Genomic DNA, 11968 nt, shown 5'->3' on the forward strand with positions numbered 1-11968 from the left:
TCAGTGATGCCCAGTACCAGAACAAGAGAAAATGGGCACAAACTGGAACACAAGAGATTCCCTCTAGTAGGAAGTACTTCTGTGCTGTGCAAGAGCCTAAGCACACATTGCCCAGAGAGGTTGCGACTTCTCCTTCCTTGGAGATCTTCGGAAGCCACGTGGACGTGGTTCTGGATGTCCCTGCTTGAGCAGGGGGTTGGACTAGATGGACCCCAGAAGTCCTTTCCTACTTCAACCATTCTGTGATTCTGTAGAACTATTCAAATACAGCTGTGGTAGAGTGGGAAGCAAATATTTTATAGGGCCAGCAGGGAGTGTTTCAGAGAAAAGACTGAGGAGACATGCTGTAAAATGCTTAAAATTTATTAATCATCATTACTTTTTTTCATAAAGAACAAAAATAAAACAATATTCCAAAACAAAATGGAAGAAGAAAATATACCACACCCAGATAATATGACTAAGACTAAAAAATGGGGTAATGTTAATTCTGAAAGAAATGGCCCAATAAATCAGTTCTCCAAAAAACAAAATAAATAGCAATAGTACAACTTTTTAAAAGCTTTCTAGGAAAGAATTTACATATAATGTTATTATTATTATTACTTTTGTTTACAAAAGTCCTTCATATGCCTCATTGGCAATATATATATATATATATATACTTCTTCTGTAAACAGTTAACCACAAAGAAAAAAAAATTCCAAATTTTCATACAGTTTCTATGCTGATGATGTTATGTAAACAAAGAGTAGTATGCAGCAGCTTATCATTATAGTATCTTTCTTTCTTTCTCTCTCTCTTCTTTTTTTTCTTTCTTTTCTTTCTCATGAGAATAGATAGGGAAATGTCCCAGAAATTCTTTCTAACATTGAATTTTATAGCTTTGAGAAGATATGGCTTTTTGCAATTTAAGTTTTCCATAATACAAAAAAGAAAGTGAAAGAGAGGTACAGTTTTCTTTTTTTTGGACTTTAGCTTTTGATTTGTCTCAATGAACTTAAATTGAAATGTTCCGTAATAGTTCAGTGTATCAATGGAAATCTCAGATATTGTCAAGTAGTTGCAGAATGTAATGACCAGCAAAACTTGATTTCCTATAGACTAACATTTATTCTGCACCAGTGCAGTTTATATTGTGCCATCAAAGAAAAGCCTTGAAAAGAATGTCATTCTAATAAAAGACTGTGTGTGGTCTAAATCTTATGGTTTAGTATTTCTCATAAGACAAACTAACTAACGAGAAATATAAAAATGATGTTATACTGTACCTCTCAAGGTGTAAAGAAAAGTCATGAAAAACAGTACGAGATACAATGGTAAGGAAAGCTGACATAACGTAGACAGACATATTGAGTTTGTATGCAGAAAATATAATCTGTTCGTCAAAAATTGTAGCTGCTTTTGACACTTTCTTTCAAATGTTTGTTTTCATCTATGTTCAACTCATTTGGCTTCTCCTTACTTTTAATTTTAGACGTTCCCTTTTTCTTGTGAGGTCTTTATCTCATATTTTGTCTGTTTGCTGTTGTTGTTTGTCAATGTCTTGTGGAACACACTCAGCACCCACACAGCTGCATTGGTCCACATAGGTGTATGAGTGATCAAGATAGGTTCCATCACTGCATGTCAAAGTCACCTTTCTTACACTAGTCTGGATTTCCTGGCAACATGAGCATTTATGTTCCATCATGTTTGCTTCTTGAGAGTACCTGTTTGCAAAACCAACAAAAGAGAAATATTCAGAAATTGTGAGAAATATCGCTGCCCTCTCATACATTGCTAAACATAACTAGAAGTGCGTTTGCATGTGGGGATATGTCTTAATATTACCATTCTTTCAGTAGTTTGGTGACGCAGAATTTGTTCTTCATTGTAAAAATCGGTAAACCTAGCTCTTGATTCTGATCTAGTGGAAGACGTCCCTTCTCATGGGAGGGGGTTTGGAACTGGATTATTTTAAAGGTTTCTTCCAGCTCAAACCATTCTATAATTTTATAATTCATTAAGACAAAAGAAAAGCGAAAAAAACTAATCCAGATAACAGATCAAGCCAGTCCAAAATCAGAGACTGGTATGAAACAAATAACCTCACTTTTACATAGGCAAGATCAAAACTCGGGACCAGTCACTTAATAGTCTAATAAGACCTGGTTAATTTTGAGATAATTAAGCTAATGAAGCGCCATGTCTGTTAAAAATTCTGATTAGCGTAGTGAGAACAGTTGATGGCTTGGTAAGTATTAGACATTGTAGAAAATCACTAGCAATGTGTTTTCTGCGATTATCGTAACAAATAGAAGACAGGAAACTACAGTTATCTTTTACACCACTTACCTTGAGTAAGCATCACAGCTGCCTTCACAGTATGTCATCTCAACAGGTGCAGAAACACATCCTTGGTATTTAATGACAGTAGTGGAGTTGTGCTTCTTGCAACCTGGTGTTGCCACAAACCAAAAGAAAATAGGTTAAAATATATGCATATATAGATAGATACTTGTATATGATAGACGATCCCTAGCTGAAAACTGAGATGCATGGGGCTGAAATAGGAAATTATGTCACAGTGTGTTTCTGTTTTAGTTGCTTATGGCTAAATGATAGATCGTGCTACTTGTCTTAGCATTGAGTGGAAAATTCCCTTTATGCTGCATTGGTGCAGGATGCAGAAATAAAGAGCAGTGCAATGGCAACTGTTCAGTGCACACCCATCTCCTAGGACCAGCTTCACTTTTATCCTTAGAGAGAATGTGTTTGTAGAAGTTGGAGAATAGGTGTAGTCCTCTCTATTTCACTAAAAGGCTAATATTGAACAGTACAGGATGGGAAAGTTCACCATATCAATATTTTCAAAGACCCTAAATGTTCTGTTTTGTACCAGGTGGTATGGAAACACTGGTACCAGATTTGGTCTTTTCACCTCTTCTATCTTTGCTTCTGCCATGCATGTTGAACTAATACAGCTAACAAGGCACATATTGTGCTTTTACCCAAAATTACCATTTCTTACCTGATGGTGGGATCGAGCACACTCTACAGCAGCCATCATCTGATAGCCTGATGCTGTCCTTGAGTGGGGAAAAAAGAAAAAGATGACTCAGGTGCCATATATGCATGATAAAGCAGAGATTTGGTTTGTAGGGTTCTCTGGTGCCACAAAAGTTCTTTGTATTGGCATGGAATCTAATTTCAAGCAGATCTAAATATTAAAGGCACGTAACTACTGCTTCAGTACTTAATAAGACTTCTTTGGAAGCATACATTGAAGGGACTGGAATTGCTTTGCTATCATCAGAGTTCAGGAGTAAAAATTCAGAAATAAAGCTTGCAGTGCACATGGGATATTTTGAGATACAAAAATCAGTGTAGATTAAGGGTTATGTCAGACAGTGTAAAACAGTTAATGAACTACTGACACTACAGATGTCTGGGACTGGTTCTTATCTTTCCTGAGGTGTATTAAGTGAACTGAAGTAGCTTGTTTTCCTTCACCTTTGCTCTTAATGATTGGTTTCCAAAAATGAAATTGTAAGCCTAAATAATTTACGAATAAAAATCCCATTATTTTCTGGTAGTGTTCTTCCTCCTAGACACCTGGTACTTTCAGGAATGCAAGGCATTATGCTGTGCCCTTTTTCCTAGTACCCTGTGCTATCTTATTTCCTCAGTGAGGATATATTGCATTTTTAATTTTGATTTGTTTTTTTAAAGTGAAATTTGATGGGGGACAGTTTCAGAGAGGATAAAATCGGAATTACATCCCATGTGATGCTCCTGCTATGTATTTTTCTAGGACACCATAATCTTGCTATCGCTGGTGCTAATCACTGCAATCTTTTCAAACAAACATGAGAGCTGGTAGACAAGTACTTACAGGTTCACAGAGATCCGGGTTGAAGGCGGGACAGCTTTTCTTTGATATGACTGTAATGAACTGGCCATTGTATTTTTCACATGTGTAAGTTGTACAGTTATTACCAGGTGGGCTCCAGAATTTTCCAACCTGAAAGTTGTTAAATTAAATAAAGGTGAATAAAAAGCATCTTGCATGAAAGTGAAGCAAAAATACCCAAACAACTAGTGTTCTATCATTGCTGTGCACTGCAGCATGCTTATTCTGAATAATGTCCTTGAATTGCAGCTGGTAGTTGCTTATTGACCTTTTTCATTAACCAAGTGTAGAGGATGTGATTTTAGGTGGCTATGGTTATGGTTTTTGTGTGCATGGGATAAGTGAAGACTGACTTGTGTTTCAGTGGTTTTGTTGTCAGAATTTATGATGTGCCTTAATCCTGTTCAGGTACATGGCAGAATTCCAGGTGTTTTCACCATCTCATCCTGCTCTTGAGCTCACTGAGCTAACTTGAGATTGGATATTTGGAGCAGAAGCTGCCTCTGTACATAGAAAGACAAAACTGAGCAAAATTGGTTTTCTTGCTGAAGGCAAATAAGATGGCATTGCTTTCACATATTTTTCTATTTGGACTTCTGAAAGCCATTGTTCAGTATCACGGTTGGTTCCAGAAGCCTCAGTTAGCCTCATGGCTCACAGTTCTTTTCAAGCCATGTGAGATAGTCCTTCCTCATCTGAATAAGCAGTATTCTAATATGTGAAAAGACACTGCAAGTAAATGTTATAGAGGCAAGGAAAGGAAAAAGTTAAAAGGCAAACAGAGTTCACCAAAGGTGAGCTGCAGCAGAGCTAGTTACCTTAAGCACATGTGTAGTGTTGTCTTCCATGACCACTATGCAGGCTTCAGCCTTGCATGTGCCACAGCACTTTCCAGGTTCCTCTGTATACTTGTAACCCTATTTTGAAAGAAACAGAGGGAATATTTTTGAGCTAGGACACTGAGCTTAAGTGGCAGATGTTTGAACTGAGCAGGGTAGGCATTACTGACCGTAAAATAGCACTCACCACTGGACAGTAGGTGTCACAGGTAACAGGCTGGCACTTGACAGCAAACTTCTGACGGCTTGAGTAAGAGGATTTGGAGCAGATGCAGCTTTCACAGGGGCCTGATGGGATCACAGTTCCAGGCTAGGGAAAGACAGAAGAAAAATTGGTATTAGTGATAGCAAGTTGCTGTGAGTATGTACATCACAGACAATTCAAGGCTGAATTATCTATAGAATAAACTATCCTTAAATTCAATTTTGGTTGTTTACTTTAAGCTGAGTTTCTATTGTTGGTTATGTCCATGCTGCTTCTCATTTTGAAAGGAAATTATGCTAATATTAAAGGTGAGCAGATAATACTTTTGCATATAAGGAAGGGTACTGATATGCTGACCACAATTAATATCTTGGTACTTTTCACAAAATGGCATCTACTATAGGGGTCTCAAAAACATTTCATTGTGAATCTATGTAAAGTATTTTTATAGTGAGTTACTCTGTGTACTTACCGCATAGTAGGTTTCATTGACTACACAGCCATGTCCTGCAAAGAAGGAAGAAAGATAGCGTCACTACGGCATAAAATTTAAGAAGCCAAAGTATGTGAAGAAACTGCTACTTTTTTGGCCCAATATGACAGCACTGATTAATTACATGTTCTTCTTTTAAGGATTTTGTATTCGTAGCTCTGAGAAACGCGTTGAAAAAGTTGCATGGTACTTACTGCATTCAAAGGTAGGGCAGCATTTTCCAGGCTGTGTCACTGTAATTACTTCCTGTCCCTCTAAGCATTGGTGTGTGACCTCCGGGCAGAGGCTCGTGTTGCAGTCTGTGTAATGTAAAAGAAGACAGCAAATTATGAATTTTTAAATTTTGTTTTGCATGAACTTCAGAAGTTTCCCAGTGAGGCAAATACAGTGTTGTAGGTAAAAACAAGTTAGTCTAATAACTATTTCAGTATATTTGCCCATCTATTTTTAAAGTGAAAGAGCTTTTCTATAACCTTTGCAAAACAAAGCTGAGAAGAATAGAGTGATGCTTGCTTGAAAAGACATATTTCCAAAGAGAAACTAATCAGAAAGCCTGATGGCTCTCTGAGTTTCAGACACTCTCTTGAACAGTTCTTAAGAGTTCAAGAGATATATTAAGATTAGACAAAATGTTTATGTTGGTCTTTGAAAAATAAGAGGTACTGAGTAGCTTTTGATTATTGTTTCAGGTGGTGGCAGTGCTACAGGTTTTCTTTTTTTCCTTTCGAAAATTAAATTACAGATTTACAGCTACTTTCCTTTGTCTATGAGTGTAAAATTGATTCATCTTTAAATTTGTTCTCCTCAAGCATCAGTAGATGCTTTGCAACAAGGCTCTAAGAAGAAGTATGAGGGAGAAAAGTTATGAGATCAATGCAAAATATATATTAAAAAAAAAAAAAAGAGAAATTGCGGTTGTAGATCCCCAAAATAAGTATAGTATATTACACACAATAAAGAACTGAGACAGTACTTACAGCACTCAGTCCTGGTACAACATGGATCTTCTGGTATCTGTGTCTGAACAGGCATGTATCCTGGTTCAGAACAAGATACTTGCTGTGGCAGAGGACATTCATATTTTGTACAATGCACTCTGAGAGTAAATCTGTCACAGACACATTCCTGGCAATTTTTTGTCCATTTTTCTCCTGGCTATACAAAAAGAAAATGAAAAAGAAATAAAATAATCAATATTTTTTTTTAACTTCTAAATGTTTTTTTTCATAAATACAGTTATACTAATTAGCTAATTACATCAACCTTTTTGTGGTCCTAGTATTTTTAGATTTGTTAAGAAACCCTTAAAGTGAAACAAATTAGGAGAAGATCCTAGAGATCACTGAAGGTTCTGAGGATGTTGGTTTGCTCTTGTGAAACACCAAACAACAAATGTCCTCTTGCTTCAGCTGGTTGTATTTGATAAATTACATTGATGGCGATACTCACCCATCTGGATACTCCATTTGGTTCTCTACAAGCTGAAAAAAAAAAAAAAAAAAAAAAAAAAAAAAGATGGAGATTTAGAGATTTATACCACTGACAACTGACAGAAGGAGTAAGTTTGTGCAGTTTCAAATAAAAACACGAACATAAATCTAGCAATAAAATGAACATACAGACTAGTTCATGTGAAATGATAGAATTCTTCCATTTTGCCCAGTCTCATGTAAGTAAGGAAGATGGGGAAAAACTATTATTTTTTATTATTATGTTTTTAGAGACTAAAGGAGCTTAAGTAAGTTCATTTGCCCGTGATCTGACTATGTAAAAGATGGCAAGTCTCCTGCCATTGTTAATCAGGTCTCCTCTTTAACAATCCAGATCTCCATTCCCCAAATTAGTTATAGAGTACTTACAGCATTCAGAGACACAAATGTTGCTGTCTTCACTCAGGAGTGTCTTTCCTTCAGGACAGAAACAACCTTCAGTTACTCCATAGCCAGGATGGTCAACAAAGCTGCAGTGAGAGGAACATATGTATATATATGTGTATTTGAGTACCATGTTTTTGCAATGAGGCTGGAGAGACAGTTGTGTAAAGAAGATTGTTGTGTCAGATACAAGGGAAACAAATGAATTTGTATTTTGCTAAATGGAACTGGAAGTGCACATTCATAGCAATGACTGATATCTATGAATTTTGAATAAACTATGAAAATTCATAAGATTTAATTATGAAATAGTTCTGTTTTGTAAGGAAAGTAGTTAAAAACAAAAGGAAAAAAAAAGATAAGTATTTGTTTGGTCTTTCCATACCTTTGGCTGCAGGTAGCAGGATTAATGGACCCACATGGATTGTATATCATGTTTGCTGGACAGTTGTATGCTGTATGACAAAAGATGGAAAATGATCAAAAACTGATAGTAGATATTTTTGTGGCAAAAGTGACTTTGTCTTTACTGCCTACATCGGGGGTTTCTGACAGTAAGGACATTTCTGTATTTTTGTAGGTAAAATGCTATAGTCAAGTGTAAGATGCAACATATACTTACTCAAAATCCTAACTGCTACTGATTTACTCATACATTTTTGAGTTCTGCAATACTTACGGCAGGTATTGTTTGTCTTTCCTCTCCAGTCAATGCAGACACCTCTTGCAGCACACTCTGTAGCATATATCTCCAAACTGGAACACTGCATGGATTCATCAGTTATGCGACATCCATCAAAAACACATCCTTTGTAAAATGGTTCTGGAGGTATCACATCATGGCATTCTGCAAAAACTCTACAGACAGAAAAGAAACCAGAAGAAACTGGTCATTATATAAAATCATGCGTGGCATTTTCCCAGTTAATAGCATGTTACTCTCTGCTTCAAGAGGAATGTGTTATGAGAAAAAGAGTTAACTATATGAATGGCCACTACTGTGGAAAGAGATAGATTCAGGAATGGAAAGAGTAGGAAATTGAAGCTCTATTTTTTTCTGAAGAGGCTCATGGGTATAGTGTTTATGTAAGTGTACACAATGTTTTATCAGTCTGACACTAGAAATGTTTTGAAGAAGGCAATTGCATCAGGTAGATGGAAAAAGAATGCTATAAGTACCCAAGAAACAGAAAAATTGGATAGAATAGCTTGCAACTTCTTAGACACTACAGCAAGCATGCAGATGAAGGTCTTTATGAATGACACAGCTGAAAAAACTTTTGCTAGAGTTCACACATGTATAAGAAACAGCCTTTGTTGATGCTGTTGTTTTTTTTTTTTTAATTCCGTGTTTTACATAAAATGTGCAAAGAGTGAAGACACTTTGGCTGAGACATTTCTGTCTGTTCTGTTATTCTGGTTGGTAACCAAATTCTTTCCCTTCAGGACTAAGGGACCACTTCACATGTAAAGTTTCATCCTTCTTTTAATAGTGTGACTAAGAGTGAGTAAGCATATCCTGGAAAGCAGAGAGGGAAAAAGATAACAGAAATGTATGTGGTAACAACCCAGGGTGTATGGACTTTAGTGCTTGCTGTCTCCCTCATTTTCTAATTTCACTTCTCCTTGCTCAGCTATCTTTGCGATGCAAGTCCTTAAAGAAGAGCAGTTTCTTTATCAAAGGCCTTTTATTGTATAAATCCTTATATTAGGCTCATGTTTTCAGCAATGATCCCATGATAGGACTGTAGTTCATACCATTTCATAATATACTGAAACATTTCTGTATAGAAAGAGCAAGTTCATTCTGGTTGTTTGGGTGGTTTTTTTCTTACTTGCTTATGATAAGCTTGCAGAGTTCAGGAACATGACACTGTGGCCTTGCAGGAGGTGTGGTTACTATTGATGGTGGTGGTGCTCCAGTGCATGATGTGTCATTACCAACAAGCCAGTGATGAGCCATTTGGGGGCAGGAAGAAATGATCTTACCACTTGGCAAGCGACATTCATCTCTTTTGTTATTTGTACATGTTCCTGGAAGATAACAGAGACAAGTTGTGTTAGCTTCATATGCCACATCTGCAATGCACAGTACATTAGTATGCTGATACTAAGTTTAGATGTGATGTGCTTATGAAATGTTTAATTCTCTACTTCAGGAGGATTCTTTACAGTCATATGAGTTTTAATTTAGTTTAGGAAAAAGACAGTCAAAATCCAAAACCCAAATCTGACATCAGAAAACACTTCAAAATGTATCTGCCTATCATGATCTTGCATAGTCAAAGTGGGTAACAATAGCTATGGAGGGTGGGCAAAATATGATTAGTACATCTGTCTTACCACATTGTCCTTCAGTATTGTTGCCAAATTTGCTGTACGGAAGTTTCACAGAAAAGATCAGCCCACTGAAGGTGATGGTTGCGCCAATCTCTGGTATTTCTACAATCATATTGATACCAAGCGTGGAGAAATAAATGCCATCTTTGTGAAAGCCTGGTTGGACAATCTTATTGTTGAAGTACATCTGAATGCAGAGTTTAAAAAACAAAACAAAAAAAAAACCACAACTTCAGAATAAGCTTCTGCTTCTGTCTGATTGTTTTAATGTATTAAATGATAATGTATTTTCTAATCTTCAATATCATGTATAACTTTGTATGGTTGTGCATCATATCCAAGTCCTGTTTGCATTGCTGTAACGATGTACAATACTCTTCTCACCTTTATAATCTGATATTCAAACAAACTGTATTTCAAGTGAAAAACAGTAATGCCTGTGGACCTTATTTCTCTTTTTCAGTAACAGAGAAGTAAAAATAAATTTATTTTACCACATTTGTCATCACACCATTCAGGAGTTCACGGGTCAGCTTCACTGTTGCAGTTTTGTAGAAAATAATAATGGATTTAGGACAGGAAAGTCCATCTTTTGAATCACAGTAGTAATTCTCAATGTGAACACGGAAGTTGTCATATTTAGGCACAATCTGTTTCACCAGAACATAAGTGCAGTTTTCAAGGAAAGTATAGTATGTTCCATCAAAAGTAATATAATGAGGATCACCCCATCCGCTGCAGACACCTGGCATAGAGAAAATATTTGTGTTAACATGAAAGTAAATGTAGAAGAACATACTATGTTTTCAAATGCAACCTTAGGAAAACATAATTCCCTTATATTCCCTTATATTCTGTGCAAACTTTTGCTTATTTTTGAAAATGTAAGTCCTTAATTTACACTTACATTGACACTCATAGTGGTAACAGCATCCATTTTCATCAGGTACCAATACTGCTGGATATTTGTTTGCACAGGTAATTTCCTTTATAGGTGGACACACTGTTTGATTTACTTTAACTTTGTTGTTTCCCTCACAGATGAGTTCTGTACAGTTGGATAATTTGAATCTCTGGCCAGGCTGCAAAAGGAACAAAAATTGCCATCACAGTGATTTGCAAACAGGTATGAATTTCACTAATACTGTTACGAGATGTAAGCTTCTATACTAGCTTTGATTTTTCTGTTCAGTGAAGAGTCAAAAAGCACCGGAAAACTTGCTTTTTTATTTCATTGAGAAAATTTGTTACATATACAATACTGTGCATTAAAAAGCATGTTTAACTAGCTGCAAAATCATAACAAAAAAATTATAGTACTTTACTTTCTTAGTTTGCAATAAAAAGGAAAAAAAAGAAAAAAGATGCAAAGAAATTTTATGCCATGTATTGACTGGTATAAAAAATTATTCTGATAACCAAAATATATAAGATTGGCAACTGTTTCTTTCTTATACCTCTCTGGTATAAAACTAATACAGATATTATTTCAAAAATCATAACACAGAAGAAATGATGTACCTGTAGGGGAGGGTGAGTACTAGAAACACAACCCGGAGGAAGAATTGGATGTGTTGTTGTTATGATAGGCGTCTGATAAGATGTAGTGGTTAATGGAGTAGTAAAATTACAGTCTCCAGTGTAGCGTTCAACTGTACATGTTTCACTACACCTAGCATAAAATCTACATCCATCACTATCCATTGTGCTGTAAATCAGTTCACCTAAAGAAAGAAAAAAAATACAGTCAAATAAAGAAAAAAATTGAAAATTCTTCAAAATTGATCAACGCATTACATTTCCAAGACTCTTGGTTTCAACAGGGGTGGTAAAGAATTTTTTTTTCCAAATAAACTGCTATGATTCTATCTTTCAGATTTAGGATGAGAATAATGTTGCTGCTGAGCAGTACTTACACTAAGTTAATAATTCCTCAGCTATCTCTATTGCCCTGCCAGTGAGAAGATGGGTTGCAGAAGAAAGTAGGAAAGGATTAAACTAGAAAGACTGGTCCCAGTTAACTACAGGGACGTTTCATGTTGTATGACACCGTACAGAACCATTGTTATAGGTATAGGTGAAAATAGGGAGAAATGGGGAACAGGGCTGCAGTTGCCTAGGGTTAGGATATAGGATCTTATCAGATAGTGATGAAAAATTAGATGGGGTATTAGTTGTTTAGTTCATGATATTTGTCACAGATTATTTATTCAGTATCTAATCATTATTATCAAACACTCCTCGAAACTAAAGATTATATCTGGAGATTTCCACAATAACTCTGAAGGACAAAGCGATACTGAAAGACTGTGTAATCGTAAT

The 11968-nt window shown here is 36.0% G+C and overlaps 1 protein-coding gene across 1 annotated transcript in view; it reads right to left on the minus strand.

Moving 5' to 3' along the window:
- Window positions 1-347: 347 nt before the first annotated feature.
- The window catches only part of MUC5AC (mucin 5AC, oligomeric mucus/gel-forming), a 41886-nt gene continuing 30265 nt past the window's right edge, over window positions 348-11968 (minus strand). The window contains 19 exon segments of the mRNA XM_085224335.1: window positions 348-1509; window positions 1511-1712; window positions 2338-2440; window positions 3014-3071; window positions 3878-4006; window positions 4714-4812; window positions 4922-5044; window positions 5412-5446; window positions 5627-5731; window positions 6410-6587; window positions 6882-6913; window positions 7292-7392; window positions 7692-7761; window positions 7986-8164; window positions 9142-9340; window positions 9650-9833; window positions 10141-10391; window positions 10554-10728; window positions 11168-11370. Of these exon segments, the coding sequence (XP_085080461.1) occupies window positions 1474-1509; window positions 1511-1712; window positions 2338-2440; window positions 3014-3071; window positions 3878-4006; window positions 4714-4812; window positions 4922-5044; window positions 5412-5446; window positions 5627-5731; window positions 6410-6587; window positions 6882-6913; window positions 7292-7392; window positions 7692-7761; window positions 7986-8164; window positions 9142-9340; window positions 9650-9833; window positions 10141-10391; window positions 10554-10728; window positions 11168-11370 (2462 nt within the window). The 3' untranslated portion in view covers window positions 348-1473.

Source organism: Meleagris gallopavo, chromosome 5 (assembly GCF_905368555.1).
Source record: "Meleagris gallopavo chromosome 5, MGAL_WU_HG_1.1, whole genome shotgun sequence".
Lineage (NCBI taxonomy): Eukaryota > Metazoa > Chordata > Aves > Galliformes > Phasianidae > Meleagris > Meleagris gallopavo.